Source organism: Neodiprion lecontei, chromosome 4 (genome assembly GCF_021901455.1).
Source record: "Neodiprion lecontei isolate iyNeoLeco1 chromosome 4, iyNeoLeco1.1, whole genome shotgun sequence".
In the NCBI taxonomy this organism is placed as follows: domain Eukaryota; kingdom Metazoa; phylum Arthropoda; class Insecta; order Hymenoptera; family Diprionidae; genus Neodiprion; species Neodiprion lecontei.
This window is the reverse complement of record NC_060263.1, coordinates 7,373,712-7,394,146: the sequence shown is the minus strand read 5'-3', so window position 1 is coordinate 7,394,146 and position 20,435 is coordinate 7,373,712. Positions and strand designations below refer to the sequence as shown.

The following is a 20,435-nucleotide window of genomic DNA, read 5'->3' as shown; positions in this document are numbered from 1 at the left end:
ATAAATTGAGGTCTGAAGGCCCAAAGACAAATTGATTGACGATCGACTTGTAAAAAAAGTGGCATATTTTTCCCTAAAACCAAGTTTTCAAATAAATATCGCGGTCAGAGTTGAGTCGGAAATAAAGTCGTACATGTAAGACAGGAATAAAAGTCGACTTTATTCCCTTGTGACATAATGTATTATTTCTCCGATATGTCTCCGATAAATCTGCCGTTTCTGATATCTCTGTCATAATTACAAGCTAAAAAGCAACGATCTGATCCGTACCTTGGTGCTTGTCTGTTTCAGGAATAACCCAAGGGTCGTACATCAGGAGTTATGGACCAGCTTGGTACGACACGTCGTCGCTGCGGGAGCATCACGGAGGCAGATGGCGTCGAGACGCGGTGGATAAGGACTCGGAATCACCGGGAACACCGGAACGGCCGTTGGTATTACGTCTTGAGGCCCTTGGCAGGTGGGTATCTCTTCGGAGCAGCAACGTCAAGAGCACGTATGCCTGCATCTATGCATGTTTGACAACCCGTCATGCCGGCAATCTCTTGCTCAATAAACAAGACTACGCAAAGACGACGCGCATATATATAATATGCGGCTTTCAAAGAGCAGGCTCACATGCTGCGCTTATAGAGACGCTTTATCGCTCGCCCTCGCTACCAGCATTATGCATTATACTCGGTACGACCACGGATTTTCAACATCACCGTACGAACCTCGCGATGCACTCCTTGAGATCCGTCTGTCAGGTCACAATCACACCCAGACGGGAATAACCCTTCTGTGCGAAATACTAGAGAGAGGGAGGAGACGACGGGGGTCCAGATTAAGCGTGGATCCAAATTGGTTTTCTAGAAACAGAAAAGCTTTGGGTCTCATCTTTTCCAGGAAACATTCATTTGGGAATGAAATCGAGTATTTCGATTCATCAGGATTGATTTATAAGGACTTATAACTCGGCATGTGATCTTCCTTGACTCACAGTATTATCCCTGATTTTCAATGATTTCCTAGCGTCTATGAAATTTTTTATGATTTTGGAATTTGACAGAATCGCAGGAGGTCACGTATGATTAACTCTTTCAGTCACACATTTTGCCACTCAATATTTTGGCCTCTATTTTATTACACGGGGTTTTTTGGGGTTACCGATCACGAATCTGAAGTCAGAATTTGATGATTTCTAAATCCAACCTGGCGGATCCGATATGGTGATATAGCCAAACTCCGACTTCAGATTCGTGATCATCGATCCCAAAAACCTCCGAGCAAGAAAATTCAGGTCAAAATATTCAGTTGAAAAATGTGTGACTGAAACGGGTAGTTAGTTTTGATACCATTTTGAATTGATACCATTTGGCATTCGCAACGATGTCCATTATTTTCAATATTTTGCCGCGGGATTTATTCAGCGCTGTCATTTGATTACAAATAATCCGTAATAATTTCAATAATTTCTGTGATTTCGATAGATTCTTCGTTGTTTCGAAAGATATTTCAGTCACTTAAATTCCTTGAATTTACAATTTGAGTTCCAACTGTTAAATTGTACATCACTTCCTTAAGCGAATGCATCATCGGAGGATCGTGCGTGCATCAGGATACGGATCACGCCTTTGTCATTTAGGACAAATTGATGCTCGCTCACTCGGTGCAGCTGAATGATTTATCACCATGTAACTGGAAGCTACTCTCTGCTGCAGCACGACGCAGTCGGACTATTTTATGACGTGGAATCATGATGAATTATGAATAAAGCTTCGCGGGCAGAATCTAGAGGAAGATCACGTGGGTCATGGGTGGAGTCGGAGCGAGTGAAACCTGTCCTGTAGTGGAACCATGATACAAACGATGTCGTGGTCGGAAAAGGAGTTGTAATCTCGGGGGCTACATGAGCTGCATTTATGACACATGCGTCAAATAACCACAAAGCACAATCAATCGCGCTTCCATCGTTCGGTGACGTGTTGGATCGTAAATGTATAAAGAAGAAGAGAAAGGTACTCTTTCTTAGGCGATTTGCTGCCTGAAAGTAATCTTCAATACATCCAACCCCTAAATTGGTATAGGCCGTGACAAGGAATGAAGGTATCTTTCCAGAACCGTCCAATTTCTTCTGGAACAATTGTACGGAGAACGTTCTTTTCTGTTTCTTAAAAAAAGAAAAGAACAGAAAATGAAACTATTCTTCTTCTACTTTTTCTTCTTCTACTCTCCAAGTTTGATTAGAAACAATTCCATGGACAGAAGTTACCGCCCGAACTCACAAGTTTGAACGTTTTTTGCAAAGTGTCATTACGTGACGGAGAGGAAAATACTCACCTAAGTTGAAGATTCTTCTCGAAGTGGCTATCACACAGAAATTATTTGAACGCTCATTTGACGGTGCCAAGTCTTTTACTTTGAACAATCACTGCAGAACGGATGAAAAGGATCTTGCGTAATAAGATCCAGGCATGGATACAAGGACTGCTTTCACTTTGACTGGCTCTATAGATACCCAGAGTTCCTTTTCCGCTGGCGAGCAGCGCACCTCGACAAAACGAACAGTTCTCAGACTGATTGCCATCGAATAACTTGGGAAAAGGACTGGTTCTTTGACGCATTGGATTTCAGTACCAGGGTTCAATCCGTAAGATTAAAATCCATGCGGTGTAATAAACCACTGAGTATATATCGACCTGGGAATATGCGCTGCACTGCGCCGCAGATAAGGGACAGATATGGGATGCAGATTATCGACCATGAGGGCTGCAGACCTTGCCTTGGCTCGTTTAGCCTAGGCAAATGACCCATTTGATTGACCTCGTGTACGAGTTACGATGAAGGGATGAACCGGAGAGAAGGGCGATGACGAGGACGAGGATGTGGAACCGGAAGTGGATCGTATCTAAACCGCCGAGTGGTTGCAGCGTAGCTCTTGGTTTCGGAATATCCCCTGCAGAGACTGTCGAGTGCCTCTGCTTCTCGATACCTCAGGCCTAACCCATTAGCGATAACTAGGCGGCTATTATCTATGCACTGCTTCGGTTTCGCTGCATATTAATTTGGCACAGAGTGAATGTTCAGTCTCTGCATTGTTAAGGGGGGTAACCGCTCTTGTAGTCGTGTGTAAACCATAGAAAAATCTTCTCAAATCGCTCGAGGTCACGTGAAGTCGTGCGAAGTCACGAGGTCAAGAAGTCATTTGAAGTCACGTGAAGTCTTTGAGACCTTACAGTCAAAAACTCAGTTGAATTACTTTGAATTACTTGAGGTCAGAATGTCACTTGTAATCGTTTGAAGTCTTGCGGAGTCCTGAAGTCAGGTACACTTAACTTTAGCACTGGTCGTCATTGAAAACTCCTGTGAAGTTATGGTGTCACGAAGTCGAAAAGTCAGTTGAAGTGACATTGAGTCATTCAAAGTTACTTGAGGTCACGAAAACACTCGGAAGTTATTTGCAGTCTCGGTAAAGTCCTGAAGTCAGGTTCATCGAACCTCAGTAGTGGCCATCACTTCAATTTCTGTTCAATGTCTCTCGTTTTCTCTACATTTGTGATATAGCACTGTTTCTCAGTATAATACACATTACAGGCATACAGCGACATTGTCCTTTGTCTGCAAAATCAAACCCCCTATCGCGTTTCGCATTATTATATATTATACATCTGCCGTCGTAATGTTCAATTGACCCGAAACCTTGAGGGCTGATCGGCCAGGGTGAAAGTTGAATGAAAGAGGGAGAAAAAAAAAAAAAAAATTGCTACCGATAAGAGCTAGGACCCAGTCCATAACAGGGAAGCTTGGGATATCTTTCCTCCTCTCAATATCTGTAGAATCTGAACGCGTAGTGAGGTAATTTCGAGGAGCTCTTCTTCAGGGTATATCGACTTATCTAAACAAGGGCCATCCTGACCATGTGACACTCCGGCGATCTTGCAGTTTCCGCTTATCTCTCATCGCGCTGACGTGCCAGTTGCAAACGGCCAGTCCCGATTATCAGCAATTTGCGTTTTGCCCTTCTGCACGGCGCTTACACACTCGACTACGGAGGTTTGAAGCGAGGAGTACTACATCCGTGTACAGAAGGTATCCGTAAAACAGATTACAGTTAAGATGGCGTTGCCGTAACATGACGTTCACATTTAAAAGAAAGCGCGAATTGGATTGAATCCTGATCGCTTATTAACGCGATTCCGGTGACTTGTTGAACCACTATTTGTCGCTTTTTCGCCGACACTTTCGAAGTCGAAAACCCATAGGAGATACTTCTCCGTACACTCGACGATGTTCCTGATCGATCCATAGGAGGAGCTGTAGTGCAGTCGCGGGTAAACATTTACCACCTGACGTCTCGACGCTGCCAGTCGAGTGCCGCATTACGGGAGCTTCCTTATGCTCCTAGCATGAGGGAATAATCCCGGTTTATCGTCCTTGCTTAGCCGCGTGCAGCCCGCCCCCGACATCCTGGCTTTCTTATCGTTCTCTCCTCCCATCTCCTCTCCTCGTCTCTACCCGGATCCACTTTCGCCATGGTCTTACCGATGTGAGACCAAAGCTTGGGCGCGCGCACCATTCCATTATGCGTGCAGTGTGTGCGGGTTTAGTCGCTGCGTTATACACACCGTGTAGTTTCTCAGAGAGGGAATTGCATCATTCACGATACGCCGACTGCCTCATAACGTGATTTCAAACACCAAGTGTTCGTGCATGCAACCTTTGGGAACTCGGCTCTGATCTCTATGTGTTAGTCTGTGTATTGATCGGAGACCCTTGCACGCTGCTGAGACTAAGGATAAATCAATTAGTTACGTAGAAGGCTTAGGGGGTAAGATTAAGAGCTTGTTAACCCGTACGTATCTATATACGTAAATTATTCCAACCTGCATGCACGCTCCGTGAAGAGATTGCGGGGCTGCTGTCAAGAAATCCATACTTTTTTTTCTTCAATCATTCTATTGCCAAATATTATCGCATCAACTGTTCAGCATCACTTTATTCAGCAGACTGTTTTCTGCAAGGTTAATGGAAATAATTTACTTTTTCTTCAATATTGTCAGTTCAACACCGCCATTCGTTGATCACTATCAGCATCGGTGCAATGTTGCGAAGTTAAATATTTAACTATTAAATTAAATATTTAACTAAAGTTTCTATGACGACCTATAAACTGTACGTACCTACAACCTTTAACTGACAATATTTCAATTTGATGTAATGATTTCAATTCATGTTTTAGATTTTGTATCTTTGTATAAAAAATGCAGGCTATGTTAGTACCCGGTGTATCGGTTTGTTATTTAGCAAGTATCGAACGGTGCATTTTTTAAATTCATTTCACGTGTTCTCGCGGCGAACGCAGGCGAGAAACTTTCTACCTTACACTTTATATATACCGTCAATTTCTATGGTAATTGAAAATTTCCACGACTTAGTACATGTATTAATATACATTTATATTATGTACATACCTCAAATACGTGAGTATGAATCGAGTAATAACCTGCAGGTGAAGGTATCCAGGGAAATATTATTACCGAAGAAACTCGTTACACTGCACAGGCGGATTTAATTAATTCAATCTATCGAGCAGGGGGAAGGAAAAACGGCAAAAATGTATCTGAAACAAGTTGGATTATTACAATCGGCTTCCGTATTAATTGGAGCTTACCGTTCAATATTATTGAACGTGAATAAAAACCTAAGCTCGAAGGTAGGAGAAACAGTTAGAGAAAGAGAGACAGCGGGGAAAGAGAAAAAGAGAGGAAAAGATTACGGTCGGGGTATCGAGACGAGTTTCCGATTTATTTTTCTTTCCAATTCCTTCTATTGTTTCTTTTCCTGGGTATACAATATACATATATATATATATATATATATATATATATATATATATATATATATATATATATATATATATATGCACATCTTATACGTGACTTAAATGTCTCCTGCAGAGAAGAAGAACCATAGCAAACACGTACAAATGGGTATATATATATATATATATCTTACATAGAAATCGTCTTACCTGCACAATTAATTGTAACGAGGAAAGCTATTACGTGTCAGATTACATCGTGGGAAGCAAGCAACGTCGAATCGATTACCGAGAAAATAAATTCCCCGATTTTTCTCCAACCCGTCTCAACATCTTGCAAACCTCGGTATTCTCTCATCGTTTCAACAAGGTCACATTTTTTGTCTCATCTACTCACAAGATTGTGCATCTATTGTACAATATAAAAATCTTTCCAGTCCGAGGGAGAATGTTTTTTGTACCACGAAAACTAAGGCTTAGAACTTGTTCTAACTGAAAAAAAAAAAAAGAAGTAACCTTCGTGTAAATTGGTAGGTTTCAGAACATGTTTGTAGGAATTTCTGCGCGGAAAAAAAAATCACTGTCGGATTTACAATTTCTCTGGAAAAGTGAGAGATTGGCGGAGTTTTTTTGTCAAAGTTACTGGAGAAATATTCTGAGTTACTAGATAGACAGTCTAATTAGCCAGAGAGAAAAATTTCCAGTAACAAAAATCGTACTAATCGTGAACGACAAAAATGCGCCAGTACCCAAAGTAGTAGAAATGTAAAAATAATTCTTTCCCCTTTTATGCAGGGTTTCAAAAATTTTCACGTCACTTTCAAAAACTTGGAAACACTTGTTTGTTTATAGTTTCAAGAACATTTTAGAATTTTTTTGCTTATAATTAATAACAAAACGGCATCATGACGCATATAAGTAGCGAGTGACCACGTTTTCAATCCATTGACGCAGATTCCTCGGTCTAGATTTTTATCCGATCGACTTGAAGTTTTTGACACAATCGTTAAATCCTGCTTATACATTCGAGGTCGTGGCTAGATTGTTCAATATCAATCCCAAATTTTTTTTTCTTTTTAAATAAAATGTTTTTTTTTAACAATGCGTTGGTCGAAAAATGAAGTTTTTTGTTCGTAATCGTATAACTCGAAAAATTTATTCTCATCTTTTACAAGTTCAAATTGCTACTCAAACTCAAATTTCTCCAAGTGTTTTCATTTTCTTTCATGTAAAACTCCAACAAATAGGTATGATTTTTGTTGATGTTGATGTCCAAGCTGTACCTCCTCCCCCCCCCCCCCCCCCTCCCCCTCGCCGCATGATCGTAATGTAAAGCGTGATACGATGGGAACGAAGATTAAAGATATAAAATTTGCGTCGAATGTTGCAGAGTGTTCAAGATGAGGCTTGTAAGGGATGTTGGCCTGTTCGCGTCGGACGCCGAGTTCGAAGGTTCAAAAGGGCGGCTCATCGCCTTCAACACTCAGCACGCCTACACAGGGACACTCGAAGGTGAGTAAACTTGCCAGTTTTGACCCTTGAACAGACCTTTGAATTTTGTCTATTTTGTCTCCTTCTAATTTTATCCGAATACAACATGTGTATACATATATATATATATATGTTGTATATATATTTGTGTGTACATATAAATAAATATGTATGCGCCTGCGTATCGCTATGCGAATGTTCTTTGTAACTTTCCAATTCGACGGTTTACGTGCCTGCGTATCCAAGCTTTCTGGATAATTATTAATCCCGCAACGCGCTGGTCGCTTACTCATTATACCGTCAAAGAACCTGACCATCACGACTCCTTTGATGACGAGTCATACATTATTCATGGGCGCGCAGGTTTACACTCATTGATTGAAACTATTCGCAACGTTACACGGTTTTCATTCATTTGAGTTATACTATCGCATGCTTTGATTAAATATCTGCAATACACGTTATTCCACACTATGAGTGAAAACATTTCGGCGATGTGACAAACTGTTGCTGACTATATTTGGTGCCGATTTGACATAATGTTACAAGGCGTGAAGTGAAATTTTTGCAGATTTTTCGTACCGTGGTAAAAAAAATTTTATACCAATTATCTTCGTTATCTTTTGGAATGTTTGTAAGTAGAAAAATTACAGCTAAAATAAAAAGAAAAAAAAAAAAAAAATTGCAAAAATTGCATTCCGTACAGAATAATATTCCCAAATAGTTTGCCAACTTACATAAATTTTTTCATCGATATTACGTACATACGTAAGAAATATTTACATGTATACGTAGCTATATACGTATAGCAATTATCGTCACACCGTTTTCGTATTTTGGCGGACGTCGCGATCGCCTGACGTATGATATAAAAAAATTATTTATAATAATTCGTAAAACGGGAGCCAAGTGTAATTTCAAAGAAAAGGGGGAAACGCTGGAGAGGTGGAAAAATTATTAATATGAAAACCTAAATAAAAATCATGGTTAAGATTAATGCTGGAGGATTGAGCCGGCGGTGAGGGAGGGGAGGAGGGGAGGGCAGTCGACTGTGTAAAAATTCATCTCGTATAAATTTCACACTCAGCGAACACTGCACTGCGCAACACGCGGCGATGAGTCTCAACGTGCCTTTTTCACTCGGTGGAGATGATCTCAATAAAAATAATAATCCAAAAGAAGAAGAAGAAAAAAAAAAAGGGGGGAATCGAGATGTGTGTAAAAAGTATTCGTCGTTGCGATTATTTAGTATAGATTGTTTTGGGAAAACAAGGAGTAAAAAACATTGCCCTAATTTTGAAGAATTTAATATACTCGCAGAGCTTTCGCGCCAATTCGGCCAAACACGCTTGAGCCTCATCATGTTTGATTTTGTTCGAAAATTTTTACGGAATTGTCAGAATTTTGAAACAATAACCTGGATTTGTTCAAATTTTTTATTCAACCGGTTAATTATTTATAAATATTTAGTTATGTTGAAAACGACCATTTTTCAAATTCATCAAAAATTGTATTTCTTATTTCAAACATTTGAAGATCGGTCGAATAAAGAAATTGTAAAAATTCAGCGTGCTGTTTTACAGTTGGGAGAAGTGTGTAGAAAAATTTGAACAAAATCAAAAATGGTGATCGTCGATTGAATGCCCCGTATAAAATTGCGACAGAAAAGAGGATACCTTGTAATTTTTAGGCTTTGTTGTTATACTCGAGAGTCTGCCGTTTTTAAATAGTACATTACGTAACAAGGGAATAAAGTCGAAGATTATTCCCGCGGGTGAGTTTAGTGCCGGCGGTAAGCGAGGAAATGATCAACATTTATTCCCTGTTATAGGATTCAATTTCCGACTCAACTCTGGCCAAATTATTGACATGAAAGTATTTTTCTTTCACGCGTAAGTGTGATTTATCAGTCGAAAACTATAATATATTCGAAAGCTTATAACAATACGAAGAGATGTAGTTTAAAATGGAAAATAAAGAGAGAAAACCAGAAAAAAAGTGAAAAATTAATTTGCGGGAAATATAAGGTCATATTTCCCGTAAATGCGGAGGAAAACTGCTACTTTTTTCCCTCATTGGGGGAATAATTTGCCACTTTCGTCCCGCTTTTCGGCGTACAAAAAAGTACACGTTATATGTAGTTGAGTCGGGATTAAATATAACAATACGAATTGAACGAGTGGTGGCTGCAGGATATACCGTAAATTTGCTAGGTTTTATCTTTGATTACTTTGTTGGATCGATCGATCACGGCATGCACCTACATCGACTAACACCAGCATATATCTCTGTGCGTCCGTCATCGATCATCCCGCGTGCCGGCAATAAGCTCAACACCCCTATTACTGCTTTTGACGTGCGCATCCAGGTGTGCATTATATCACATCGCATCGCGCGTTATATTCTCCCGGAGGTTGTTACATAAAGGTAGGACGATACGCGTCTGCGAAGGCAAGATGCCACGGCTAATTTTTAATCGGTTCAATTCCCCATGAAGTATTGATTTTACTACAGATAACGCATCGTTGTGTTCGAGTTTTTTTTTTTTCTTTTTTTTTGTTGTTTTCATTTTTCGAAAAATTCTGTAAATTAACGAATCGATTTTTAAAAATGAAAGAAAACGAGGCACAAGAAAAAAGACGATGAACTTTTTTAATAATCTATAAATTAATGTAATTCTTTGCCGAAGGAAAATTATTTTCAATATTTTCTTCCTCTTATACGTGACGCATGAAATTTGCGTAATGAATAATTAACACCTCGCGGTATGGCGGGATTATTTGTTTTTTTAACATCTCACACCATCCCCGTCTGTCATCGCTCGATCCTGACCTTTTGCCTTCGCGTAATTAGCAAAGCTTATTTTTACACGGTTATGTGAATATCTGAACACACACACACACACGCACGCACACACGCGCACTGTCACGTTGAAACGCGATCGATGCACTCCCGTTTCGCTAACAATGCAAATTCGACGCACGCGTCACGCAGAGAGCAACCTAATTGATGGGCACTAATTACCCTCAACCCCCCCCCCCCCCCCCCCCCCCGCCATCCTCCCCCCCCTTCTGTAACGCGTAATCATATTGAAATATGTTATATAGAACGTGTGCATGATTGGCTGATCCGTCGCGATTCAAACGCGAGTCATCAACTGAACGACGCGATTCCAATCACGCGAAGAAAATTAGTTTGTGCGGTTTGAGGAGGTTATAGTTGCTGCCTGAAAATAAATGCTTTTGCTTATAAATTTCGTTAGGAGATGGTCGTTTAGTTAATGAATTTTTGTAAACTTAAGCTACGGGAATATTCTTGAAAGCACAAGAATAGAAAATATTGGAAGTATTAACGAAAGGTTAGTAATCGATGTTGATTCGTTTCTGATCGCTTCTGAATCGATGAAAATATTGCATATTTGTTTCATTTTATTCTACGAAGGCTCGTTTTATTCGGAAGACTATATTTTCTGTAAAAACGCTGAAACAGATTTCCTTTTCTTTCAGTAGTCAGTTCGAAATTGTTATTTTTTTTTTAAATCGTAATCAACATCAATACAATGTTGCAAAATTAAATATAATTTACAATGCTGACGCAATGGACAAAAAGTGTTTTAATTAATTCATGAAAGATAGTCTTGAAGGAAATAAGCCATCGTAGAGTTTAGTCGAATGATACTGCGGAATGTTTTACTATTTTAAAACGTTTTGAAATCAAGCATCAATATCTAAGGCTTCTTATAAATACTTCAAAATTTTTCGATTTGTTACTAACAAATGAATCTACGCTACAGCTTACGGAAATGATAATTTGTTTGATCTTCCAATAGAATAAATAAAAAGTATTTATTTTTTACCAACGTGCAATATCTCAACAATTCAAGGAAAGGCTTTATGATCAGAATTAACGTACAATCTGATGAAATTCTGGTTTTTATCTGAATTCATTGATTTTGGGCTCATTTTTCTCGCGGAACAGATCCTCATAAATTGTCAAATTTGCTGTATCGAACATGCGGAAATCTATTTTCATTTATTTTCATGACACAACTGTTGAAAAAAAGTCTTTTCAAACAATACCTGAAAATATCCATGCTAAAAAAAGAGTCCAAATACAACTTTATTGCATTAATTTCAAAATAATACAACAGACTTGTTCAATGGAAATATGTTGGGAGAAAATTTCGACTTACTCAATATATTTTTTACAGTTTTATCGATTTTACCTAACAATAAGACTTTTATGATAACTGCGTGTAAAAATTTTGAAAACCTAAAATCAACTGATTTTGTGAAGTTTGATTTTCCAAAATCATTGCATAACGTACCATAAGAACAAATTTTAGGTTTTGCTTTTTGGTTCATATCATTAAGCATTCGCACGTTTTAGAATATTCTGAGTCAAACGAGCAAAATCGCAGTTTTTCTCGTAACTTTTGTTTGTCAATTAGACATCAAGTTTATTACCGATAATTTATACCTGCGGTAGGTTGAGTTTTGATTAATCACGTCTGATTGTGAGATAGTCATTAGAAAAAAAAACCAAAACAAAACGAAAAAATTGATACAATTAGTATCTTCGCTATCACCTGTTTATTTTTCTCCAGGTAAACTTTTACGCGTAGATTTCTAATTCAATCTTTTTTCTATTCGTAGATTACCGACATGATCGTTGCTATTCGATATTAACTAAAACAAACATGCTAATCTAACTCTTCACGAAATGAATTTATAATCGTCTAAGATGGATAAAATTAGCAGCAATCGGCGTACGTAAAATATTTTAGATTAACAAGAGTCAAATATTCTAAAATCGCGTTAATTTGAACCGCAAATTTCGACCTTCGGCCGGCAAGTTGGCAGAGTTCCAATCATTAATCTTATGAGTTTGTTATCACCCTCGATATATAATGACGACGTCATCCTTTTTTCGACGAGAATATTCAGACACGTTTATACAACCATATAAATATACGACATGTATGCACGTTTGTGAAAGTGTGCGATTCCAATGCCATCGCGAATTATGGTCTCCCCTGCTTTTATGGTTGAACTTTCAAATCCCGAATGTATATACCATATATATTTACTTATTTACGACCCCTTCTTCTTTTCCGTCTGCGACAGAAACTCGTATAATTTATGTTCTCCGTGTTCGGATTGAGGATTTTCCCCGTACGAATCGTTATTCTCGTAAGTACATACACAAACACAAACTCACAGACTCACATGCAGCCTGTAAATAAACTTGGCATCATTTTATACTCGATTTTGTAATTAAACCGACTCTCGCAGCTTCGCCGGTTGTTAAACAGATCCTGCAGTGTCCTCCCATAAAAGAAGCGGACCCGTTTTTTTGTATTTATCTTGACTCCGGCCCGACCTTCTTTATTTTCGACCAATTCCCGGGTGTGTTCGAAACTTTTCAACTCAACCACCAAAATGTGGAAATTGTGAACGGATTAAGGCTCATAATAATGAACAAGATTCACGATGGATATATAATAACAAAAATAATATAAAAAAACAATGAAAAATAATGAAACTTGTTTCATGAATTCTGAAGATACTCATCAGTCTAAGAGTAAGGTTAAAAAGGGTTTGTGTTTCAGCTAAGTGTCGGTAACTGTGTCGATGCAGAAATCTGTGTAGAAAACTCTCCTTGTATACCTACTGATGGTTTTTAGTTATCGAATTGTAACTTTACTTTGTTGAGTATAATTCGTTTGATGTTTAAAAATATTCGAGTAAATAGTCGATCGGAAATCTGACCGCATAGAGCCGAATTTTTTATACAGAAACTCTTCATTGCAAACTATTCGCTGAGCGAACGGTTTGAAATTTTTCAACTTTGTCGGATGTACGTTTATTTCGCGTTTTGCGAGGCAGGGAAAACAATACGACGAGAAGGCGAGAAATTGAAGAAGAGATTGAAAATTTTTTGTTCCATTTCCTGTCATCATTTTTTTCGGCGTTCCTTCTTTGAGAAACATTTTTTTAATCTTCCTTCGCCTCCGAGTCGCACTCACTCTCTGCGGCTTTGTGCCTTAATATATATACCCCCCTGAGTCACCCAACGCTTTGTCCCCGACGAAACCTTACGACAAACCCCTTTCCTCGTGTCATCATCCACCTTTCTCCCATGCATGCATAAAATAGGCGCAGGAAGGTGAAGTAACAATGTGGAGGAAAGATCGGAATACTCAAAGGTTACAAATGCCGAATTTTTGAAAACGTGTAAATGTATTTTATCGCAGGATCATTCAAAATGTTCAATCATAAAGTCAAAGTATGAAATACAGAAATTGTGAAAGGGTATAAAAATTTTTGAAACAAGTACAGGAAAATCAAATTTCAATATTTCTTGCGTAAGTTGAAGAGATATACCTAAAAATCGCAGGTTATTGTTCGTAAATTGATAGTCAGACAGTAAGATAATTACCAAGTAATATCAAAGGCAGTAATATTAATGTATGAAAAAAAAAAATTTTACCAATCGACATCATATTTCTTGTAAGGTTGGTAAAAATTTTTTATAACCATGCTGAAATACCTGGAAAATTCAGGGAATTTCAGATTCCAAAAAGCTTCCAAACCCTGAAAAACTGCACCCGATTAGCGCTCCGCTAATCGTATTACCGTTTCCTCTGTACGGTTTTTTTTTTTCTTTTTTTTCCTCTCTCGCCTGGCACGCGAGGCGCGTTTCACCGACTGATTCTCAGCTTGACGGGATAATTTTGGAGCAAAAAAAAAAAGGACCAGGTCCTTTTATCTCAACGCACATGTGCACCGCGGCGTGTTTACCGCCTTTTTCTCTCTTGCAACCCGGAAGTCCGGGGATTAGTCGGTGAAGCGACGCGGTGCGATTGAATTGGCTCGGAAAACGGATTGCGAAAAGAGCCGGGGGTGAGTTCGGCGGTCCTCGTCGGGGATGGCGAGGAACACAGACTCGGCTACGTCCTGATGGGCCAGTAAAGCGTGTCTCGGTACACGGGAAGCACATTAACTCAATGAGTTAACCGAATGCCAAACTTTTCTACGATTGGCACCGACGGATGCTTCCATTGCTGGCGAACCGTTTTCCCTGTCCGATCCTCCATACCTCAACCCGTTTTCTGCCTTTTTTCACCACCTAATTCATCGTCAAACTTTTCGACTCGCGCTTTCTCTCGTGACTAATTTTCTGTAGAGTTGCGAAAAATTTTACACAATTTTTGCACACAGTGACTTGTCGGCGATCACTTGCCGTTTTCGAATGAAAATAGTCAGAGGATCTATAAACAGAAAAAAAGGATCCAGCGGAAAAGCTTTTTGAATGTATTTTTTTTTTTTTTGAAAACGATGGAATCAGAAATATTCATTTCATTCATCCTGCGATGCGTTTGTCATTCGATATCTGACAGTTTTCATATCTTACAAATCGAATTATTCTAACGCGTCATTAGAAAAAAAAAAATAACGGATTCATTCATTTATTTACATCTGCGACTGAGGAGTAATTCTTAGGTTGCAGTTTTTGATTATTACACAAAATATAATTCATCGAATTCGATGATTCAATGGATTTGATATTCGGATTGTGAAATTTATCCCTGTACTATTGTAATGCGAGAAAAAGACCGAAAAAGAGAGAGAGAGAGAGAGAGAGAGAGAGAGAGAGAGAGAGAGAAGGAAGTTTGAAAGAGAAGCGAGAAAGTTGCTTTTACTCGGTATATTTCTTCGTTCTGAATATAGTAGACATATACATTCTATTCTATATTACAAGGACGGAAAGCCGGTAGGCGGAAAGCAATATTTCACAATATTTGACATGCATACGCATGCGAGCGTATTATGTATACCTATATATATATATATATATATATATATATAAACTATGTACTGCACAATATACCTCAGTATATATGAAAAGCAGAAAAAGTTTATTCAACAATAGATCTGCTGTCGTTTCTGTGAAGCGAGTACGTTGAATAATACAAAACAGCTTAATTTAACGGTGCAAAACTAATTCTAACCAGACACCATCGCGATTTTTGATTTTGTATGGCACATTCTATGCCCGCTTGACCAGATTCTGACTGCCATATTCAATTTGCTCGAAAATTTTTCATAGCCGAACATAATAGTTGACAAATGTCGAAGAATTTAAAAGTTGCGAAAATTTTTTCAATATCGTTTACACGATGAAATAATTTTTTTCCTACATTTTTCTTAGCAGTCCGAAACTTTCCAATATTTTATAAAATTACAGAAGAAATTTTCATTTTCATTCCAGGATTAGTATTAATTGATTTAGTATGTTACCAGTTTATTTTTGCAAAACTTGAAGTAAAATCGTGTTTTTTATGCAACCTAGAATGTTTGAGAATTTTTTTTACACCGCTGAAACATTCGAACATTGTGTTTTTTGTGCGTTGAAAATTTTCGAGTACTCTAAAACAAATGATAAAAAAAAAAAAAAAAAACAATTTCGATCACAGCGTCGATTTTAAAATTATCCGAACAAGTAACGGAATTTTCGTGAATTTTTCAGGAATATTAAAAACGGTGAAACTGTAACAATGTTTAAATATTCATAAGTCGAAAATCGTTATGTGAAAATTAATGAAAAAGAAAAATATTGGATTTAGAGTCGTCGTACGATTACCTAAAAAAGTTTCAACAAAATTAAAAATAGTCGGGTTTAAACCTCGTTGAGTTGGCATGGAACGACCCTGTGTACACAACCCTACGGAATATTTATCAATTAACGAAGAAAGGCAAAAATCACTTCCAAAGATATTTTTCGAATTAAAATCTCACCCGTAAGTTTTTAATCTCGTAGCATGTACTGTAATGTACCTATAATATAAACGCTACGGCAGGATGGATTAGAGAAAGAAGAGAGAAAATCAGTCGAGAAAAGTAATACAATAATGATAACACAACGGCGAATCTTTTTCGTTGGAAAATTGATTTTTCTAATACGCGACGACAGGCTCAAGCGGAGGGGGGATGACGAGGAATAAGTGCTCAAAGGCCCGTCCTCTGTTTGGTCTGGAATTTGATACTCGGTGTGGGTACGTCAAATTCTCAGCTTACCAAATCGCGTCTGAAACTATGACTACGTATACATGTACAAAGATATGTACGAAGACCTTCGTCACTGTCGTCGAACATCCCCTTCGTACCGACTTTCATTCGCGGCACGCGTACGTATGGGACCCCAATTACTTCTGTCTCGATGATATCATTCAAGGTCACCTTCGGAGCCGCAATTTAGACACAATACCCATTCGCTCGGAGGTATGCGAAACCCTTCGCAGCAGCAGCCCTTGTTACTATTTACCCCCGTCATACCTGCGTAGGGTGAAGAGGCATGCTTCAGACTTCCGCGAGACAAACAGAAACTCGGAGATCGGAGATGGTGATACGGAGCGATGCCATACTTGTTTTACCTTCTTCTCAAACTCTGACAGCTCCTAATTACCATCGTCAAAGGGCACCGCTTCCTCCGCTCTGACTCTGCGTAGTTGCCGAACGTTGGCGAACAATCGTGAGGCTAAATTGCGCACCGAAATCGTTTTCAGAGTTCAGAATGTAACGGTTTGGGATGCTGACACGTCGTCTGATACGGGATATTCTCCTGAGGCTTGTTTATCGAGGAAAGAATTCTAGTTTATCGGGAGGACACGGCGAAAAGCAACAGATTCAGCTTTAGAGTGCGCATGCGCAAGCTTTGGGGAATTTTCATACAGGCTGGCCACCTAGTCGAGCTTTAACTGCCAAACGTGACTTACGGAGGTTACGTGCGTGATGCGATTGTTTTTGAGGTTAGACAGATCTGAAATAGTCGGAAGGCATGGAAACCTATTATCGTTAATTGATTAATGACCAACGACAGCTTACATGATTTCAAATCGCCGCTTGATACAGGAAAGTTTAACATTTCATGCCTCGTTTCGGGTGAGTTGGCTGCCCTGCCGTGTTGTGAAAATCAACAGACTCAGCTTCCGAGTGCGCATGCGCAAGCCTTGGGGGATTTGCATGCAGGCTCGTTTTAGGTGAGTTGGCTACCCTGCCTTGCAGACGAAAATATACTGCGTGGTTCGATATTTCAAACCAATAAACTTCGATTATATTGCGTAAGCGCAGTCACTCTGCGAGTCAGTTTTCGTTCCTTTTCGAACAAGTCGAAAACAGTGTTCGAGTAATTTTAGAAGTGTTGGAATGAATTTCTTTCGCTAAATCGAAGCACAGTTTTTTGTTTCATAGATACCTGTAAATTGCCGGTAAATTTTTCCTTCATCAACGTGGAACATAGTCCGGTCAAAATAGGTCGGAATTAAAAATATTCCGAACTCATATCTGAAGTCATTTTTGTGCTGCCAAGAAATTCTACTTACCGACGGAATCTGGGGAATTTTGGTGAAATAATTCCTTTTTTTTTTATTAATTTTTTAATCTGATTCCGTTTCTAACACACGAGGACACAATTCGATGTAGAATTTTCCTCTCTACACGATGGCCGAGTTATTTTTCATCTATCGATAGCAGTTTTTGAGGAAAACGCTAAAAAACGTCAAGTTTTTCTGTTTTCTCGAAACTACGGCTATGCAGCTCAAACACGACTTCTGATTTGCGTTCCTAAGGGTAGAAAATTCCTCTGCACAAAAATTCAGCGATATCCAGAATATTTTTAACTCGGATCTGTTTTGACCGGACTAACCGTGCGAAAAACAGTAGCTATTGCGTCGCTTCACTCTTCTACTCAATTTCGAATTTCAAGCCGAACGACTCGGAGGGGCAGTTTTCTTTCGACTATAAGAAATTTTCCCTTGAATGGCAACCCTGCCGGCTTCTTCGACGGCGAACGTCCACGTTGCCTATTGTCACTGAGTTTTACACCCCCCGGTATATAGCTATAGGCCCTCCCTCGATCTTTATTGGCTGTTTGTCGAAACCAATTTCCATCCGCTGCCCCGGTTCTATTCGCGAATTGGCAACTCGGCTCGGAGAAGGAAACCGAGTTCTCCACTTTCATCTTCCCCCCCTTCCGCTCATCCTGTCGACTTCGCTTTGCCTCCATCCACTTTCAGATATCCCAATTCTGCCAGCTACTCTGCACGTTTAACCAAAAACGGAAGAGTTTCACTCCGATTGACAGTCGATACTTGGAGTGAATTCAAGCGGATTCACCTAATTTCAAGTCAGCTGACGTCACGTCGACCGGCTTTGACGGAATCCAAGCTAAGGGTCTACGGACAGTACCGTCTGAATCGAAATGTCAGGAGAAGGGAAAAATCTTTTGAAAGATTTACTTTCATCGTATATTTTTCACATTTATAACAAACACGAATGAAACAACATTCCAATAAATTCGACAAAATTCAAATGATACCAAAAAGAATTAATTCTGGTGTCTTTTTTTCTTCTGTATCCGAATCTGATGTTTGTCAAATCATTTTTCTCAGATCACCAAAAAATTGTTCCAAAATCATTCAAGAAATCTTACCTCATACAAGCCTGGTTTTACAAAGCTAATGTAATTTTCTTATCAATAGTTGTTACAATGTTAGTTAACAATAAGGATTTCTAAAACGGTTTCCAAGCGATCCTTGAAAATTTCTGTGACAATAAAAATAAACCCAAAAACGTAAGAAGCTCAAATCAAAAACACTAATTTTATCGTATCGCACGTTCAAATTGTGAAAATTTTTCTTAAATTGTCGATGTCTTAGCTTTCGTCGCTCTTAATTGCTCAGAACCAATTCTATTACATTCATACATAGGTATGGATGTTGTTATTTTCGCGTTCACCATTATTATTGCCGCAATAAATATTGCTGGAAATTTTTTTCAACTGTTTATCCTCCTTACCTAATTTTTTATTCAGACGGTACGGCTCACAAGTGTTCTCAAGTCGAGTTCATTTCTTCTTTGTTTATACCGTGGACCGATGATTTAATTTAATTTGAAAACGAACCTGCTACTCGAGCTCTTGCTATTAGTGAGACCACCACCGACTGTTTGATTGTTGTTATCTTTAATTAATATTGAAAATTGAGGCGCCCATCAAAGAACCACTTGAAAAAAGATTTTCCGAAACAATTTTATGTATATACAACATAAGTATACGGTAATGGATATTGAATATACATACAGCCAATTATATTACAGCCACTTCAGTTCCTCCGCATCTTGCATATATATATATATATATATATATATATATATATATATATATATATATATATATATATATATATATATATATATATATATATATATATATATATATATATATATATATATATATATATATATATATGTATATTTGTAAGGATGAATTTTTCTCAACGTGCGTGTATCGCGCTGCGTCCCCCAGCTTTGGAAAAAGAAACGGAAAGAATAACAAACACGGGGAGAGAAAAAAAAGAAACGAACAAATAAAACGATAAAAAGATAAGAAAAAAAAAGAATCGACCCCTCTCCAATTGTACGTGAAAAATACGTAAGAGGTTTCCTCGTCAAAAGGTGAGGTTATATCGCTGTTCCTCTCGTAAGAATCGCTGAAAAAAAATATACTATGCTCTGCGATGAAAGTGACGTCAATCGGACTGGCAAGAAAAAGAAATAAGAGGTAAAGATGTGAGAAATAAATTTATAAATAATTGAAAAAAATTTTCAAACTTTCGAATGACACATACCTATAGATATATAACAAAAAGTCGTACCGTCGCACCGCTTTTGTGTATGTATATAGGACATTCCACGTCAAATTAACAGCTCGTGTACTTCACCTTCTTAGATTCTGATCATTTTTCAGCATGATGTTCTCACAAACTCAAAACGGTGTCGAGAATTTTTTCAGAATTTTTTCAGCCACCGGTGAAATTTATACATAATCGCGTAACCAATTGAAAAAACGCCAATGTTTTTTAATTTTTAGAAGTTCACACTAATTATATGATTCAAAATGTGATTTTTGAACAATACACGATGATGGGATGTCAATATTTACTATTATTTTCGTAAGTTTTTAGTTTTGCTACGTCGGAATTGTTTTTGCTTTTATTTATTTTTTATGTGCCTATATCTAAATAGATTGCAGAATCACGTTATTTTCATGAATCCGTGATCTATTCAGATCGGTGAATAAA

The 20,435-nt window shown here is 38.3% G+C and overlaps 1 protein-coding gene across 14 annotated transcripts in view; it reads left to right on the top strand.

Annotated features, from left to right (window-relative positions):
• Window positions 1–20,435, top strand: part of LOC107225363 (disintegrin and metalloproteinase domain-containing protein 10) — a 347,658-nt gene that overhangs the window by 216,460 nt on the left and 110,763 nt on the right. For all 14 annotated transcript variants that reach the window (XM_046736150.1, XM_046736151.1, XM_046736141.1 and 11 more), the window contains 2 exons: window positions 292–460; window positions 7,194–7,315. In XM_046736150.1, coding sequence (XP_046592106.1) covers window positions 292–460; window positions 7,194–7,315 — 291 coding nt within the window. The remainder of the gene's footprint in view (window positions 1–291; window positions 461–7,193; window positions 7,316–20,435) is intronic.